Raw genomic sequence first — 17,839 nt, forward strand, 5'->3', positions numbered from 1 at the left:
TTGATGTACTTATGGATCTTGGATGTTTCATCCTGGATATTGGCTCTCACGCTCACTAGTCCTCGGCCTCCTTCCTTGCGGCTAGCGTACAGTCTTAGGGTGCTCTTGTGTCTTAACATCTGTGGTCTGTATCTCTTCCTTTGGCCACCTTATTATTCCCGCAGGGTATCTTTTTTTTTTTTTTTTTTTTTTTTTTTTGTTCTGTCCAGCAGTTTAGCAAGCAGCATATATTACGCTGAATGCCACATTGTGATGGACAGCTTTGCTTTAACAAGAAGAGTATATATAGAATATATATACTCTTCCTGATTTATGGTTTATTTAATGGTTTATTTAGCTAATCCAAAATGTGTGTGATGTTGCTGTGTTGGTGGACAGGTTAGGTTTCTGCTTTAGGGTGTGTATGCAGGAGGGGGGGGGGGTTAAGGGGTGCAACCAGCTGCTGAAACCAAGCAAATCTGTTAAGTAAACAATCGGAGCAAAAAAAAATAATAAATAAATAAGAAGCATGGATGTACCTTAGGCTAACACATTCATAACTAAACAATTTTTGTACTGTGGTTTACCTTGGAGATTAATACTAATACCGATAATAGTGCTAAGGTATGTGCACATACTAATACAAACATATACATACAATATACATACATATGTGCATTATTATACATATCCCATACTACTTAATAAAAGTCATGACATACAACACCACAAATTCCATATTCACACATTATTCATATTGGTAGTGATAAGTATCAATAATACTTACAGTTGGATTTGGAAAGTGTCCCACTACAAGGTTAGTAAGGCTGTAGCTTAACATTATTCACCCAAAGGGTGAGGCAGACGTTGGTGCATGAACAATGCCACTTGTGGAAGCCAGGGTGATGTGAGGGGCTCCACCCCTACGCCCATCCAGCAAGCAGAGGAAAGAATCCTAGCAGCCAGGGAGCCCACACACCTTCAGTTCCAGGAGGGCAGGTGTTGCAACCCAAGCCGCCCACACAGAGCCCCCCAGGCAGAGCTGCAGCAGCCACAGAGACAGCACCCGAGGCCAGAGTGGGCCACCGGGGGTCAACGCTGTCCGCCCCATGAGAACCAGGGGCAAACACTCCCCCCGGCGGGAGGGTCGACCTGAAAGAGTAGAGCCCGAGGACCCACGGTCCATAGGGAGCCCGCCAGAAGATGCCCCCGCGCCCAGAGTGGGGCCCGCCCCAGTCCACCACCCCCACATGGGCGGAGCGGGGCCTACCCCATCGGCCCGACCTCATCCCCTGGCGCTACAGCGGCCTGCAGCACAAGGCCAGCAATTGGTGGGGTCAGCAGAAAAGAGACCACCCAGGCAGACGATCATCGTACCCCGGGCGAAAAACCGGACCCCCCACACTTCAACCGCACCACACGCGTACCAACTCACAAACACAGACGCATACACCCACCCACATGTGCAACACACATCATCACATCAACACACACACACACCATAGACTCTCTCACAACAAACTAGTCAATCATACGTGAACCAATGCACTCTCAGATACATTCTCTCACCCACACCATTCGCTTGATCACATTCGTGGGGAGGGTAGGTCTCCGGCCTGCCGTCCATGTGGCCCCAGGCAGGGACCGCAGCTCCTCCCGAGCCCCGACCAACCCCCCCAACCCGGTGGAGGCAGAGGGCAGCAGAAAAAGGTCCCCCAGAACCCTGCAACCCAGCTTGGGCGTGAGTGTGTGGAACTAAAGTGCGCTGAAGGTGGGTGACACCTCCAGGAGCACAACCGCTGGCTGACGGTGTGTCCCCCGGACAGTGCCCCCCCTTGCCCTAAATGTCTTTTTGCAGTTAAAACTGGGTGGTGATCTCTCCATCAGGGCCAGTGGCCGAGGCCACAACTGGCCTCAGCCCCAGGCCCCAGTGAAAGAGCCCACCCCCGGCCCTAAATGTATGTGTATGTAGCTACGTATGAGGAACTTTGGGAGATACCCAATTCTCCGGGGGGTCCAGCAGACAGAGCCATCAATGGGAAGGCTCCGTCTACTGGCCCCCCCGGAAGGAGCCCCCAGATTCCTGGACAAGTGTGTATGACTAATGCAATTAAAACTGCAGAGCATCCCACTTGGAAGGGACGGAACCACTTCCCAGTAGCCCCGGTCCCTCCATCAGCAGGACACCCCTTGCAGACCTAAGTGGATGAATGCGGAGAAATGTAGTTGGGAAGCAGAGCCCCAGGGTCCGCAGAGCCAGGTTCCCGACTGGCTCTGCTACCTATCCCACCACCCCCCACAACCCCCAGCCAGGAAGGGACAGCCGAGACCCAGGGACCGCAGTACTACTGCCCAGGCGCCACACGCAGCACAGCCAGAGCCATCCTCACCCTTCTTTCACACTTACCCATTCTCTCGCTCAAGTATGCCCATGCTCGCCCCGTGTAGTGTGACACTCAAACCCACACACATACTCTGCGGTTGTGCATTGAGGGCCAGCCTCCGCCCAGGGCCCAATGAAGGTTCTAGCCTGAGTAGTACGCCAACCCCCCCTGCAACAGGCCCGAGCAGTTACCAGAGGGCCGCTAGGGCAGGCAGCGCCCCACCCGAGCAGGGGCAGCGCCCCAGGGGAGAGACACCCCTCCGGGCACAGGCAGGCACCCCCAGAGGGAGTCCCCCAGACGCAGGTCACCCAGGTCTCCACCCCCAGGTCCGCCCCCGCACACCGGCAGGGAGGCCCGCCTCCAGCTCCCCGGAGACAGGCACACGCCAACCCTCAAAATGGTCCCACCCCGGCACAGGGCCGCCGGTCTCAGCAGTCACCACACCCCCGCCGCAGGGGACCCATGCGGCCAGCCCAGAGTCCACCAACCCGTTGTCCCGGTTCCTTAGGCAGGCAGGCACCACCAACCACCAGTCACCCCCCCACCACTGTGCCAGACATGACGCAGCTCCCGAGCCCCACGCATCCTTACCTGGAAATGGAATCAATCGGAGTATAGTTTTGGTCATTGATTTGATGAAGCAGACAATGTGTCTAAGGTGGTATAATCTAACAAGCTGTTCAGGTATTGAGTAATGCTTAATTTTTTTTAGTTTTCCAGTTCATGAGGATGATTTTCTTTGCGACACAGAGGGCAGAAAGAAGTGTGTGTGATGAGTTTGTCTCTAGATCAAGCCCACTTAGATCTCCTAGAAGACAAAGTGCAGGGGCTGCTGGGATTGGACAGCTTAACTGGGTTGACAGGTGTTCACATACTCTGCCAAAATTGCTGCACAGGTGAACATGACCAGAATGCATGTAGGAATCTATCTGCTGTGTTATCTGTACAGTGAGGGCAAATATTTGAGTTTGTGAGACCCATTTGGAACATCCTTTGTCCTGTATAGTGAGTTCTATGAAGAATTTTGTATTGTATTAGTTGTAAATTTGTATTTTTTGTCATTCTGAATAAATTAGAACATATGTTATTCCAGAACGTGTAATTAGTGGTGATATTGAGATCAGCTTCCCATTTAGAGATCGGAAGGCTCACTGTCTGGTCTACATTGGAAATTAAGATATAGATTTTGGATACTGTCCTTTTCCCTGATATATCAATAAATCGCTCTATTACTGGTGGTGGTTGCATGTGGATCGCAGTATTCTTACTTTTTGCATTAAGTATTGACTTTAGTTGTTGGTATTCTAAGAAATTGGCACTAGTGATTTCATAGTGTGACACTAGTTCTTCAAAAGAGGTAAACTTGTCTCTTGTGAAAACATGTTTCAGATGTGTTATCCCTTTGATATGCCAAGTTGGAAAGAGTATTGCCTTTTTGTTTTGTATGATGTCTGGATTGTTCCAGAGAGGTGTGTTTTGGCAAAGAGTAAGCGAAGACCCATTAATTTTAAGAAACCCCCACCAGGCTTGCAGAGATGCTTTTATGCTAATGTTCTGGTAACAACTATGATGTTTGATTTTGGTGCTGATAAAGGGCAGATCTGCAACTTTAATATTTCCACAAAATGTTTGTTCAATGTCTATCCAGGAGGAGTCTGCTGGCATGGGTTTTATCCATTTGTGGACATGGTTCAGTCTATTGGCAAGAAAATAGTGGTGGAAGTTAGGTAGTTCTAGGCCGCCGCAGCGTCTGGATTTTTGAAGAGTTTTTAAACTAATTTGTGGTGGCTTGGTTTTCCACAAAAACTGTGAGATGTAGGAGTCTAATGTCTTAAACCACGCCTGGGCTGGCTGAGTTGGAATCATTGAAAATATGTAATTAATTTTTGGCAGGATCATCATTTTTATGGTGGCAATTCTTCCCATAAGTGAAATGGGTAAGGACTGCCATCTTTTGAGGTTGGCTCCCGCAGGGTATCTGGTCACTGGCAGGGCGTAGCTGTTTATTGCCTGGGATTTGTTCTTGCCATTGAGCTGGCTTCTTAGGATTTGCCTTACTCGAGGTATTTGATTGTTGCCGCATTCCTTGTTGCCTGTTCAAGGTTGCCATTCGCCTGTGGTATTCCAAGGTACTTGTAACTGTCCTCAATGTCCACTATTGTTCCTTCTTTGAGTGAGACCCCTTCTTTGTGGATTACCTTGCCTCTCTTTGTCACCATCCTCCCACATTTCTCGAGTCCGAATGACATCCCAATGTCCGAGCTGTAGATCCTGGTGGTGTGGATCAGCAAGTCGATGTCTCGCTCATTCTTGGCGTACAGCTTGATGTCATCCATGTGGAGGAGGTGACTTATGGTTGCCCCGTTCCGTAGTCGGTATCCATAGCCAGTCTTGTTTATTATTTGGCGGAGGGGGTTCAGACCTATGCAGAACAGCAGTGGGGACAGTGCATCTCCATGGTACTGTATATGCCACATTTGATGGATACTTGGGCAAGTGGCTTCCCATTGGCTTCAAGGGTGGTTCTCCACAACCTCATCAAGTTTGCAATGAAGGCCCTTAGAGTTCTATTGATGTTGTACAGCTCCAAGCATTCAGTGATCCGTGTGTGGTATTGAGTCATAGGCTTTCTTGTAGTAGATCCAGGCTGCGCACAGGTTGGTGTGTTGCACTCTGCAGTCTTGGGCGATTGTTCTGTCTACTAAGAGTTGGTGTTTGGCTCCTCTGGTATCCTTACCAATGCCCAGGTTATTGGCCGGTAGTTGGATGGGACTGTACCCTTTGAGGGATCCTTCATTATCAGGATTGTTCGCCCTTCGGTTAGCCATTCAGGGTGAGTCCCATCCCTTAGCAGCTGGTTCATTTGTGCTGCCAGGCGCTCATGCAGTGAGCTTCTTTAGCCAGTAGGCATGGATCATGTCAGGGCCAGGTGCTGTCCAGTTTTTCATACCTGAGACTCTGTTGGATGTCTGCAACTGTGATAGTCACTGGAGTCTGTTCAGGGAGGTTGCTGTGGTCTTCCCTCAGATCCACCAGCCACTGTGCATCGCTGTTGTCTGCTCTGCTGTTATTACCCTGCCATTGAGAGTACACTTTCGCAGGTTGTGTTGCGAACAGCCGGTTTATTCGTCTGGCTTCATTGTCTCTGGTGTATCTCTTTAGGCGGCTGGCCAAGGCTTGTAGCCTTTGCTTGGAAGTTTCGAGTGCTTCAGGTATGGTCATCTGGCTGTACTGTACCTCTTAGGCATCGGTCTTTTCATTGCACCTCTCTGGGCCTCTGTCATTTGGCTCACTTCCCTCTGAGCTGCCTTACTTTTTGCTTTAAAAGTCTAATTGTCAAAATAAGTTTTGACTTTCACTTGTTCACTACCAGCCGTCACATAAAAGGCAGCTCGGGCTGCGCAGTTTCAGTTCATGGTACTCATTCATCTTTCACAGCTCAGGCTCTGCGGCACCAAGTACTACAGTTCGTTCCTGATTCGTTCATATGGATCATAACATTTTGATAGTGTTATACTTTGCCATAAAAATAAAGGGCTCTGTAGCAAGCAGCAGGTGCTCCGTTCGTTCCTGATTCGTTCCTACGGATCTTTACGGATCACTCGTTTGTTCGTTCTTTTATCAGGTGACCGCTGCCAAACGACTGTCACACTGTTAAACAACAATGGCAGGGAAGATTCAGGACAAAAGTAACGTTAATGTGGTGCGTATTTGCTAGGTTTTCAGATGGTTTAAATGGCTAGTGGTATTTTGTAATTATAATTTGTCCACTGAAGCAAACCATGTTGTCTTCAGTATACAGTGTTTGAGAACCGCGGACAATTTTAAAACTCCCATGAAAGGGCTACAAACGGGCTACAGTTCACTTACAGCACGCGGCTTCTGTAAATGAACGAAATGAACGACTGACTCGAAATGATTTGTTTTCTCTGATACTGTTACTGATCGAGAGACCCGAGTCAGTTAAAAGAACCAAAGTTCACATCGCTACCAATGATTTGAATCACATTTACAAGGGATAAATAGTTCCCACTTTAGCTCGGGGGGGTGCAAGAAGGTTTGTACGTGACCTTTACAGACTTACAGTACAGATGATTTACTAAGTTAAGTATGCAAACAATGATCCATCCATCCATTTTCCACCACTTATCCGGGGCCGGGTCGCAGGGGCAGCAGTCTGAGCAGAGAGTTCCAGACTTCCCTCTCCCCGGACACTGCCTCCAGCTCTACACCGACTGCATTGCTGCAGCTGCCCCACCGATCCGTCTGTCAATCTCACACTCATTCCTTCCCTCACTCGTGAACAAGACCTCAAGATACTTGAACTCCTCCACTTGGGGCAGGAACTCTCCTCCAACCTGGAAAGAGCAACCCACCTTTTTCCGGTCAAGAACCATAGCCTCAAATTTAGAGGAACTGATTCTTATCACAGCTGCTTCACACTCAGCTGCAAACTGACCCAGCGCACGCTGAAGGTCCTGGCCCGATGAAGCCAGCAGGACAACATCATCTGCAAAAAGCAGAGATGCTATACTGTGGTCCCCAAACCAGACCCCCTCCGGCCCCTGGCTGCGCCTAGAAACTCTGTTCATAAAAATAATGAACAGAATGATGGTGACAAAGGGCAGCCCTGCCAAAGTCCAACATGCACCGAGAACAGGTCTGACTTACTGTCGGCAATGCGAACCAAGCTCCTGCCCCAGTTGTACAGAGACCGAACAGCCCTTAGCATAGAGCCTTAGACTCCATACTGCCAGAGCACCCCCAACAGGATGCCACGTGGGATGTGGTCAAATGCAAATGAATGCGAGGTTCAACTATCAGCCAAATTCTCCTCTCCAGTACCCTGGCATGTACTTTCTCGGGGGGTCTGAGAAATGTGATCCCCCTATAGTTGGAACACACTCTCCTGTCCCCCTTTTTTGAAGAGGGACAACCACCCCGGTTGTTCAGTCCAGAGGACTACATATGTAGGATTGCTAGAGCGGGGAAGTTCAAGTTAATACCCCCTTGTACGCTATGGGAAAAGAAGCGGAACATATTTTCAGCACAGAAGAGGAAGACGAACATTATTACCATTATGGGGCAGTAATGATGAAGTTCGATGAGCACTTTGTGCCCAAGAGGAATACAATAAATAGGCATGCATGCTTCCACAAACACTCTCAACAAAAGGGGGAGAGTGTCGAGGCATTTGTGAGACATTACTATGAACTAGCAGAACATTGTGAGTTTGGAACTACAAAGGATGAACAGGGACCGTATTGTTATTGGGATTGCTGATGTTGAAGTGTTGCAGAAACTACAGTTTGAGACGGCTTTAATGCTGGGAAAAGCTATCAGTGTGGCTCGACAGTCTGAACTCATTAAAACAGAATATGCTTGTGATCAACCAACTAAACTAAAAACGTGGGAGCAGTGAAAATTAAAGCTACAGACAGTGACAAAGGCAGTGATTGGTTTTTAGTAGCTGTTTCAGAAGAGGACAACAAAGACAAGTGGTTCCAAGATCTGCATATAAGTGGCACAGATGTGAAATTTATTTTATTTCCAATCCTATCACAAGTAGAAGAACTCAAAAGAATGAAGTCACTTGGCATCATTGAGGAAATAAATGAAGCTTCCGACTGGTGTGCACCCATAGGGCCTGTAATTAAAAAGAACAAGAAGCTAAGAAAATGTGTGGATTTAACCAAACTCAATAAAGCAGTGAAACGTGAGAGGTTCATAGTATCCACACTGGAAGACATTGCACCCCAACAATCAGGAGCAACTGTTTTCCCTACAGTTGCTGTATCAAGTGGATTTTGGCAGATACCACTTCACTCAGACAGTATCAAACTAACAACCTTTATCATGCTGGTAGGCCGATTCTGTTTTAAAAGACTCCCCTTTTCGGATTACGTCTGCACCAGAAATATTTCAACAAAAAATGAGTGCTCTTTTAAAAGATCACACTGGTATTGTGGTGGTCATGGATGATATCCTGATCTTTAGTAAAGACAAAGAAGACCATGACAAAAACCTTAAGGCAGTCATGCAGACTATTAGGACATCTGGCCTGAAGTTGAATAAGGACAAACGCCGGTTTGGAAAACCAGAAATTCATCATTGGAAAAGATGGGATTAAGATAAACCCAGAAAAAGTCAGAGCCATCACAGAGCTACCCAGTCCCACTAATGTCACTGAACTACGGCAAAGTATTGGGATGATCAACTACCTAGGGAAATTTCTCCCTGATCTTTCAGCTGTTAAGTATCCTATTTACAGCCTGCTGAGGAAAGATACTGCATGGACTTGAAGAGAGCCACAAGAGCCATCATTCAATCAGGTGAAGACCCTGCTTACTACGACTCCAGTCAGCGTATTATGATGCAAGAAAACCAACAGTATAAGTGCAGACGCCAGCAGTTATGGGTTGGGAGCAGCCCTGTACCAGCAGCAGGGAAATGGACTACAGCCAGTAGCGTTCAGTTCACGAACATTACAGTAACAGAGACAGAGCGATGCTACTCAGATTGAGAAAGAATGTCTGGCAAGTTTCTGGGCATGTGAATGGTTCATAAGATACCTCCAAGGCATGGACAGGTTTCTGTTACAGACAGACCATAAACCACTTGTTTAATTGATAAACTCATATGATCTTGATAAAGCACCTGTGAGATGCCAGTGCTTACTGATGCAGCTGATGAAATTCAATGTTGGAGCAGTTTTATAATGTTGGTCAGCTTTTAAATCTTTGTCATCTATTTAATCTTTGTTCTCATTTTGGTGTCAGCAGCTTATCAGTGTCAGACTTGGGCAGGCGTCGGACCCACATGCACGGCACAGAAGCACGATGATGGTTAAGCACAGGTTTATTTGACAAAACAGAGTCAGGCGGTCCAGGTCATACACAAGAAGGCTCAGTAAAGTAGTACAAATGGGAGCAGGCAATCTCTAGTCCGATATTCAGGCAGGGTTCGTTACACAGGCGGTCTCGGCAGAAGTACAGACAGGGACAAGGCAAACTCACGGTCAGATAATCAGTCACGGTTCTCTCACAGGCGGCGGTACACACGAGGTTCAGGCAGGAAACAATAGTCAAGGCGATCAGGGTCAAAACACGAGAAGCTATACATGAGATGCTGGAAAGAGTACGGGACTAACAATCTGGCAACATGAGACTGTGAACGGTGGGACTATATACTGGTGCTGATTACTGATTGGTAACAGGTGTGGATACTGGGAACCGGTGAGTGACGACTGAGTGAACAGGAAGTTTAACAAAATAAAACAGGATGTGGCGAGACAGATGGCGTGAAACATGACAGTACCCCCCCCCCCCCCCATGGCGTCTTCCATGGCGCCAACGAGCCCCTCCCCCCTCCGCCCAGGGCGGGTGGAGGGAGGTCGTAGGAGGAGGGCTCGAATCCCCCCCCTCTGCCGGATGTCGAAGCAGGGTGGGCGGAGGGAGGACATCAGGAGGAGGGACCAGCGCCGGAGTCCTCCTCGTCTGCTGATCCTTGGTCGCGTTGCCCCATCCCGTCCGGGGACGGGGCTTCAGGATGCGCTGCATGGAAGTCTCTGATGAGGGTTTTGTCCAATATGTCCCGGGCCGGCACCCAAGAGCGTTCATCCGGCCCGTAGCCCTCCCAGTCAACCAGGTACTGGAAGCCGCGACCCCGGCGTCTGCAGTCGCGGAGATCCCGAACCGTGTAGGTAGGACCTCCGTCCACGATCCGATGAGGGGGAGGCGGTTGGTGAGGAGGGATCATGGGACATGATCGATAGGGCTTGAGACGGCTAATGTGAAAGGTGGAGTGTATCCTCATCGTCCTGGGCAATGAGAGCCTCACAGAAACAGGATTAATGATGTGTGAGATTGTGTACGGACCAATGAACTTTGGGGTTAACTTACGGGTCTGGGCCTGTAACCTGAGGTCCCTGGTGGATAACCAGACCTGGTCGCCGACCTTGTACTCCGGGCCCGGTGTCCGCTTACGGTCGGCCGCCCGCTTGTATCGGTCCCGCGCCTGCAGCATGGTGCGCCGTGCCTGCAACCACGTGAGGCGGCAGCGCCAAACCAGTGCGTGTGCCGACGGGACGTGGATCTCCTCCTCCAAGGCCGGAAACAATGGTGGCTGGAACCCATAAGCGCACTGATACGGGGTTAGCCCGGTGGAGGCGCAAGGCAATGTGTTATGGGCAAACTCTACCCATACTAGTTTGCTGGCCCATGACCCCGGGTTTCTGGAGGCGAGGAGCCGCAGTCCCACCTCCAGCTGCTAATTGGCCCGTTCGGCCTGTCCATTGGACTCGGGGTGGTACCCCGACGATAAACTGACCTCCGCCCCAATGAGCTTACAGAACTCCCGCCAAAATCGCGAGACGAATTGGGGCCCGCGGTCTGATACAATGTCTGTGGGGAAGCCATGGATCCTAAACACATGTTCTAGCATAGCTTGGGCCATAGCCTTGGCTGACGGCAACTTGAGCAACGAAATGAAATGACCTAACCTGGAGAAACGATATACCACCGTCATAACTGCTGTCTTTCCTTGGGAGGGTGGTAGGCCGGTAACAAAATCTAAGGCTATGTGCGACCATGGGCGGTGTGGTACCGGCAGGGGATGCAGCAGACCGGCCGGTCGCTGGTGCGAAGCCTTGCCCATGGCGCATGTGGGGCATGCCGCGACGTACTCCTGGACGTCCTTCTTCACGGTCGGCCACCAGAACCGTTCTCCCAACCTAAACAAGGTGCTAGATACCTGTGGTGGAATTTTTGGAATAAAGGCAGATGAGAAAGTTGTCCTTTTGTGCGATTTATTGAATTAATAAAGAAAATAAAAATAATGGGGAAAGCAATCAAAAAGCCAGCTGGGGAGATCAGAACATACACCACGGAGGTATAATGCAAAGATCACACAATCCTCAAGTTGTTTCTGCCTTTTAGCTTCTCTGTCCAACTAGGGTGGAATGTCTGTCTAGCCCAATCAAATTACATGCACCATCTCCTCCCAGACGCAGTGTGTGAAGATTTTTACTTTCTCACACCTGCATCTGTGAGAAAGGAGCACCAAGTCTCAACATACAGGGAGACACAACACCCCGGCCTTGGGTTTTGGAGGCTTGAGACGAGAGTCTATCAGGCAGAGACAATCATTGAACAAAACAGGTGAAATGCCAAATGCATACAGTAAGACAAGACATAAAATATTAAATGCAAAACATAAATCATAAGTCGTATAATAACTGCATAGAAATAAGGAAGACACAATTTTTCCCATGACAATACCCCTGGATGCCCACTTACCAGTGAGGCGTGAGCCCACTGGATCACCTCCCCCCTGAGGTCGGGTGGCACGAACAGCCGGTTGGGCGGGACGCCGCGTGGAGCTGGACGGTCACGAGTGGCCTCCCGAACTCGACGCTCCACTGGCCATGCGACTGCCCCCACCAGACATCCAGGTGGTAGGATGGGCTCTGGTTCCGCTGGGTCCTGCTGCGCGTCATGCAGGCGAGACAGGACATCAGGTTTCACGTTCTTAGACCCAGGACGGTATGACAAATGAAAATTAAAACGACTGAAGAACAGTGCCCATCGGGCCTGGCATGAATTCAGCCTCTTAGCCGTTCTAAGGTACTCGAGGTTTTTATGGTCCGTGTACACTAGGAAGGGCTGGTCTGCCCCCTCCAGCCAGTGTCTCCATTCCTCTAGTGCCACTTTAACAGCGAGCAATTCTCGGTCTCCGATGTCGTAATTACGTTCAGCCGGGGATAGCTTGCGGGACATGAACGCGCAGGGGTGGATCCTACCGTCTGTGGGATCCCTCTGGGACAACACCGCCCCCACTCCCGAGTTGGACGCGTCGACCTCCACCACGAACTGCCGCTGTGGGTCGGGCATCCGTAACACAGGTGCGGTGATGAAGCTGCGTTTCAGACGCTGAAACGCCTCCTCTGCTTCCACCGTCCACTGAAAAGCAGTCTTACACGAGGTTAGTGCATGCAGTGGGGCGGCAATTCCACTGAACCTCCTAATAAATTTCCGGTAAAAGTTGTCGAATCCCAAAAAGCGCTGCACCTCCCTGCGGCTCTGCGGAACCGGCCACTCCTGGACTGCCTGGGTCTTGACCGGATCCATCTCGATCCTGTCCCTGGAGACAATGAACCCTAAGAAGGAGACTTGGTCCGCGTGAAATTCACACTTCTCCGCCTTTACGTACAACCGGTGTTCTAGTAACTTCTTGAGGACCAGGCGGACATGTGCTATGTGCTCCTCCTCGGAGCGAGAAAAGACCAGGATGTCATCAAGTTACACGAAAACGAAGTCATTAATCATGGGGCCTAATACCTCGTTCACAAAGGCCTGGAAGACGGCTGGCGCGTTGGTAAGGCCGAAGGGCATGACGAGGTACTCGTAGTGTCCATTCGGGGTATTGAAGGCCGTCTTCCACTCGTCCCCCTCTCGGATCCGTACCAGATGGTACGCGTTAAGGAGATCCAGTTTCGTGAAGTGAGTGGCCCCTGCTAGCAACTCAAAGGCGGAGGATAGTAATGGAAGAGGGTAGGAGTCTCTTACGGTAATGTCATTGAGGCCCCGGTAGTCGATGCAGGGCCGCAGTGAGCCGTCCTTCTTCCCTACAAAGAAGAACCCTGCGCCCGCAGGCGAGGATGATAACAGGTAATAATACCTGATGCCAATGCAGCATCCAGATACTCCCTCATGGCCCGGTTCTCTTTGGGGGAGAGCTGATACAATCTCCCCTTGGGGGGTGTGATCCCTGGGCGCAGGTTGATCGCACAGTCGTGTTTCCGATGGGGGGGTAGAGAGGTCGCTCGAGCCTTGCTGAACACCGTGCGGAGGTCATGGTAACATTCGGGGACTCCAGTTAGATCGGCCTGCTCGATCCCCTCACTGGCTGTCGCCGCTGCGTCCGCAGGTGCCTGTTGGGAAACTGAGGCCTGAAAGCACGTGTTCAGACAATCTGGGTCCCATCGGCTCACCTCCCCCCTGCGCCAATCTAGCGTTGGATTGTGCAGCCTTAACCATGTGTGGCCCAGTACCACCGGGTGGTAGCAAGACTCCACAACCAAAAATGTGATTTTCTCGGTGTGAGTATCAGCAAAGGTCATTATTACCGGCTCTGTGCGGTGGGTGACTCTCCAGAGCCGATGTCCGTCCAGCGCTGCCGTCTCCACGGGGGAAGCCAAGGGGAGCGCCGCGATGCCCAGTCGTTCCGCGAGTCCTGCGTCCATAAGACTGGCATCGGCTCCAGAATCAATGAGAACCGCCTGCTGGATGGACCGGGTACTGGAAACTAAGGTCACTGTTGGTAGTGAGCGAGCGGAGGCGCTACCTAAAACCATTCGGCTCACCGCTACCCTCCGCGCTAGCGATGAGCCATGTCTTTTAGCGGGCAGTGCAAGGCGAAATGCCCAGCCTGGCCGCAATACATGCACAGTTTCTGGGAGCGACGACGCCGCTTCTCCTCCTCCGTGAGCCGTGCGCGTCCGATCTGCATCGGCTCCTCTGGCGTCTGTCCCACTTCCGGGTTCCGGGGAACGGTCTGGCCGCCGGGCTCACGATACCCCCTCCTGGGGCTCGTAGTGCGGTGTCGACGGTCCTCCCACAGCCTCTCCTCTCGTTGGTGCTCCCGTTCGGTGCTCCCCAGCCTGCGGTCAATTTGGATAGCCAGAGCGATCAGAGTGTCCAAATTGCTGGGCAGATCCCTCGCTGCTAAACAATCCTTGACCCGCCGAGAGGGTGCGGTCGCGGCAGCGGTGCTCCGAGTCAGCCTCGCCTCTCTCGTTGGGCTCTGAGTCAGACGATTCACCGCCTCAGTCAATCCTGCCATCGCCGTCTCCTGTTGAAGGACACACTCGGCCAGCCTCTGGAGAGCGGCGTTGGTTTTCTCCTCCTGTTCCGCTACTCGCTGCTCCTGAGCCATGAGCTGCGCCCGGAAGCTCTCTGCACCGGCGGAGTCCATTTCTGGCCAGATTGTTCTGTCAGACTTGGGCAGGCGTCGGACCTACATGCACGGCACAGAAGCACGAAGATGGTTAAGCACAGGTTTATTTGACAAGGCAGAGTCAGGCGGTCCAGGTCATACACAAGAAGGCTCAGTAAAGTAGTACAAATGGGAGCAGGCAATCTCTAGTCAGATATTCAGGCAGGGTTCGTTACACAGGCGGTCTCGGCAGAAGTACAGACAGGGACAAGGCAAACTCACGGTCAGATAATCAGTCACGGTTCTCTCACAGGCGGCGGTACACACGAGGTTCAGGCAGGAAACAATAGTCAAGGCGATCAGGGTCAAAACACGAGAAGCTATACATGAGATGCTGGAAAGAGTACGGGACTAACAATCTGGCAACATGAGACTGTGAACGGTGGGACTATATACTGGTGCTGATTACTGATTGGTAACAGGTGTGGATACTGGGAACCGGTGAGTGACGACTGAGTGAACAGGAAGTTTAACAAAATAAAACAGGATGTGGCGAGACAGATGGCGTGAAACATGACAATCAGCATTTGTCATCTTTTTGGCAACAAAAAAATCCCACTTAATTTTTGGAAAAATTACCTTTTCTAGTTAGCCATCAAGGTCCAATTATTTAGCACTGAAAATAAGCATGTGCATGGACCTTTAAAAAAACCAATGGCAACAAGCTTTGTGCACATGGAAAGACTAAGATAAACCGATGATCCATCCATCCATCCTTGTGGGGATCCTCTTTATTGGATGATTAAATAAAGGGCAAACAAACTACCTTAGCATATATTTGCATAGAAAGCATGTTTTTGCAATAAAAGTCAGACACTTCTGTGAAGTTCACATTTTCCCCATGGTCCTCCTTGCTGTGTCATTGTACTGTACAGTACATAGCTGTTGCTCACTCACATCATTTATACTGTTGTGGCGAAATTCATCAAGTCATACAGCACCAAGAAGGTGGATTCATCAGCTACTGGATTAATTACTATAACATTTTAAATTAAATGATTTTGTTGCTATATCACAACAGGTTTTTATTGTACTTTGAAATACAATGCAATTGTAAAATATAATGAAGTCACTGAAGGTAATATCCTTTGATCACATTATAGTCTGAAATATTTATAAAAAAGCAGTTATTCTGAAGCAACTGCCCTTCAATAGAAGTTGTGGATTTGTTTTCCCAGGGTCCTCGAGGCCCAACTGGACAGAAGGGACTCCAGGGACCTCTGGTAAGAGACAATGCCAGAATTTGTCTCCTAAATCATCTTTAGGCAATTGTAGCACAGCTCAAATATTCACAAATAGGCCACATAAACAAACCAACACAACATGTTTGTACATTTAGAACCACTAAATAATGAATAAGCCACTAAATGATTATCAGTGAGTAATGAAATATCTATAAAGTTATACATTATTCTCTTTACCCTGAGCTTTTCACTGTGTGAAAATTATATTGGCAGTACTTGCATAACACAATTCAGTGAATTAATGGAGAAAACTAATTAAAAAGTGACTTTGGTGAAACGTTTGTGGTTCTAGGGTCGGCCTGGAGATGGAGGGCCTGTGGGGCTACAGGGCCCACCAGTGAGTACTGCAAAACAGAAGTCGAATTAGGGTTGTCATTAGGATTGTAGTTTGACAATTGTCTATTTTTGTTACAGTGGTTTGTTTCTGTGCCTGTGGTTTTGTAATGTGATGTCCTATAGATTTGTGTGGTGTTTGTTTGAATCACAGGTGTTCTGCCCTCGTCCTGCTGGTTTTCCATGTCTTTCTGCTCATTACCTTGATCAGGCGTGTCAGTTGGCTTTTTCAGTTCATCATTGACTGAACACACCTGGTCAAGTAATAGCTGAGGCAGGGAGAGTTAGAAAATCAGCAGGACAACGGTCCTCGTGGACCTCAGTTTGATATGTCTGGTTTGGATAAAAAAACTGAGGAAGTTTTGAATCAGTTCAAGTAACTAAAATGCTGACGATTACAAAGGTGAGAGAGATACTGTAGGCTCTAGGCAGCACTGTCAATTCAATATACTATAGGACTTAATCCGGGAAAGAAAATGAAGGTTTTAGATTAGCTATTACAGCCTAGATTAGTTTTTAACAAAGGCTTTAAATTGCTTACTAGTGTGAAGTGTTGCATTTTCTAGGGCCCTCCAGGTGTCCCAGGTACTGAAGGGGCACCTGGAAAACCTGGACCCAGGGGAAGCATTGGGCCTTCAGGACATCAGGGGCTACAAGGTCCAGTGGGAATCCCAGTAAGTGTGTACCTGCTATTGGCTGCAGTTTTTACTGTATTTTTATTTTTTAAGCGTACCACCACTTTATTGATTTATAATAACATACAGTAAGAACCAAACACCTAGGTTTGTTGGTTCTGTTCAGGGTCCACAGGGTGAGGATGGATTACCGGGAGCATCAGGGGAACAAGGCCCAAAGGTAAAAATGCATGTAAGAATCATGTAATAGATTGTGATTAGATATGTAAAAGAAAACGTTTTGATAAAATGTATTTTATGATACATAATATATTTACTGTAATGATTAGGGTTTACTTGGTTCACCTGGAGATGCTGGCCCCCCAGGACAAGTTGGACAACAGGTGGGTCATTTGTTGTTAAAAACTGTGTTCTTTTCCATCTATTAGCTGTCATTTGAAACGAGATAAAAAAATATTAAATACTGTCTGCAATTTATTAACTCAGTGTGGTGTGATTTTGTAATTATTGTAATGTTTTTTTTAATTAGGGTCTACCTGGTCAAACCGGAATTGTGGGCCCACCTGGACGGAAAGCAGACCAGGCCTGTGATCAATCTATTACAATCTTAAGTCTTTATTATACTGTTACACTAGCAGCCTAATCACAGTGAATGCTTCCAAAAGCCCTCTTAAGCAAAGTGCAAATCCTATTTATTTTCACACATCTAATACAGTATGTCTTCTACTTCCGCCTCTCGAGGAGTGCAGACGTGTTTTCTCTCTGCTCCTACTCTGCTTTTGCTTGCAGTGTCCTTGTCTTTTTCTGAGCACCCTGATCTGCTATTCTGGAATAACATTTTTGAACATGGAGCTAATCAACTGTTCACTCAGCACATTGGAAAAAATGTTTTCACAAAAGAAAGAATCTCCGGGAGAAGCACTCTGCCTCTTGGGGACTTTTGCCTCCGGCTACGTGCAGGATGTGGCGGATTCCTGGTGCCCCGTGTGTCTGGAGCCTCTGTCCATCGAGGATGCAGAGGATCTATTCATATTTTGGACTTTGATAATAGGGCTACTCATGATTGGCTTTGGTGGTGCCCTGCTTTATCGGAAGATTGGAAAGATTGGAAAATCTGCGGCCGGCTCATTGGCGTGTCCACCGGCCGTGGAGCTGCAAATGCTGATGGGGGCCATGGTTACTCGGCTGACGGAATTACACCAGAGGATGGCCCGGTTTAAAGGACTGATAATTAACATCTCAGCTTGTTCGGATGATTTGCATCAGAGGA

General features: G+C 49.0%; 1 protein-coding gene across 6 annotated transcripts in view; it reads left to right on the forward strand.

Moving 5' to 3' along the window:
• The window catches only part of si:ch211-196i2.1 (collagen alpha-1(I) chain), a 122,493-nt gene that overhangs the window by 69,936 nt on the left and 34,718 nt on the right, over positions 1 to 17,839 (forward strand). For all 6 annotated transcript variants that reach the window (XM_041073206.2, XM_055513561.1, XM_041073204.2 and 3 more), the window contains 6 exons: positions 15,536 to 15,580; positions 15,894 to 15,938; positions 16,501 to 16,608; positions 16,736 to 16,789; positions 16,899 to 16,952; positions 17,099 to 17,152. In XM_041073206.2, coding sequence (XP_040929140.1) covers positions 15,536 to 15,580; positions 15,894 to 15,938; positions 16,501 to 16,608; positions 16,736 to 16,789; positions 16,899 to 16,952; positions 17,099 to 17,152 — 360 coding nt within the window. The remainder of the gene's footprint in view (positions 1 to 15,535; positions 15,581 to 15,893; positions 15,939 to 16,500; positions 16,609 to 16,735; positions 16,790 to 16,898; positions 16,953 to 17,098; positions 17,153 to 17,839) is intronic.

The sequence above is a fragment of the Betta splendens genome, chromosome 12, assembly GCF_900634795.4.
Source record: "Betta splendens chromosome 12, fBetSpl5.4, whole genome shotgun sequence".
Taxonomy (NCBI): Eukaryota; Metazoa; Chordata; class Actinopteri; order Anabantiformes; family Osphronemidae; genus Betta; species Betta splendens.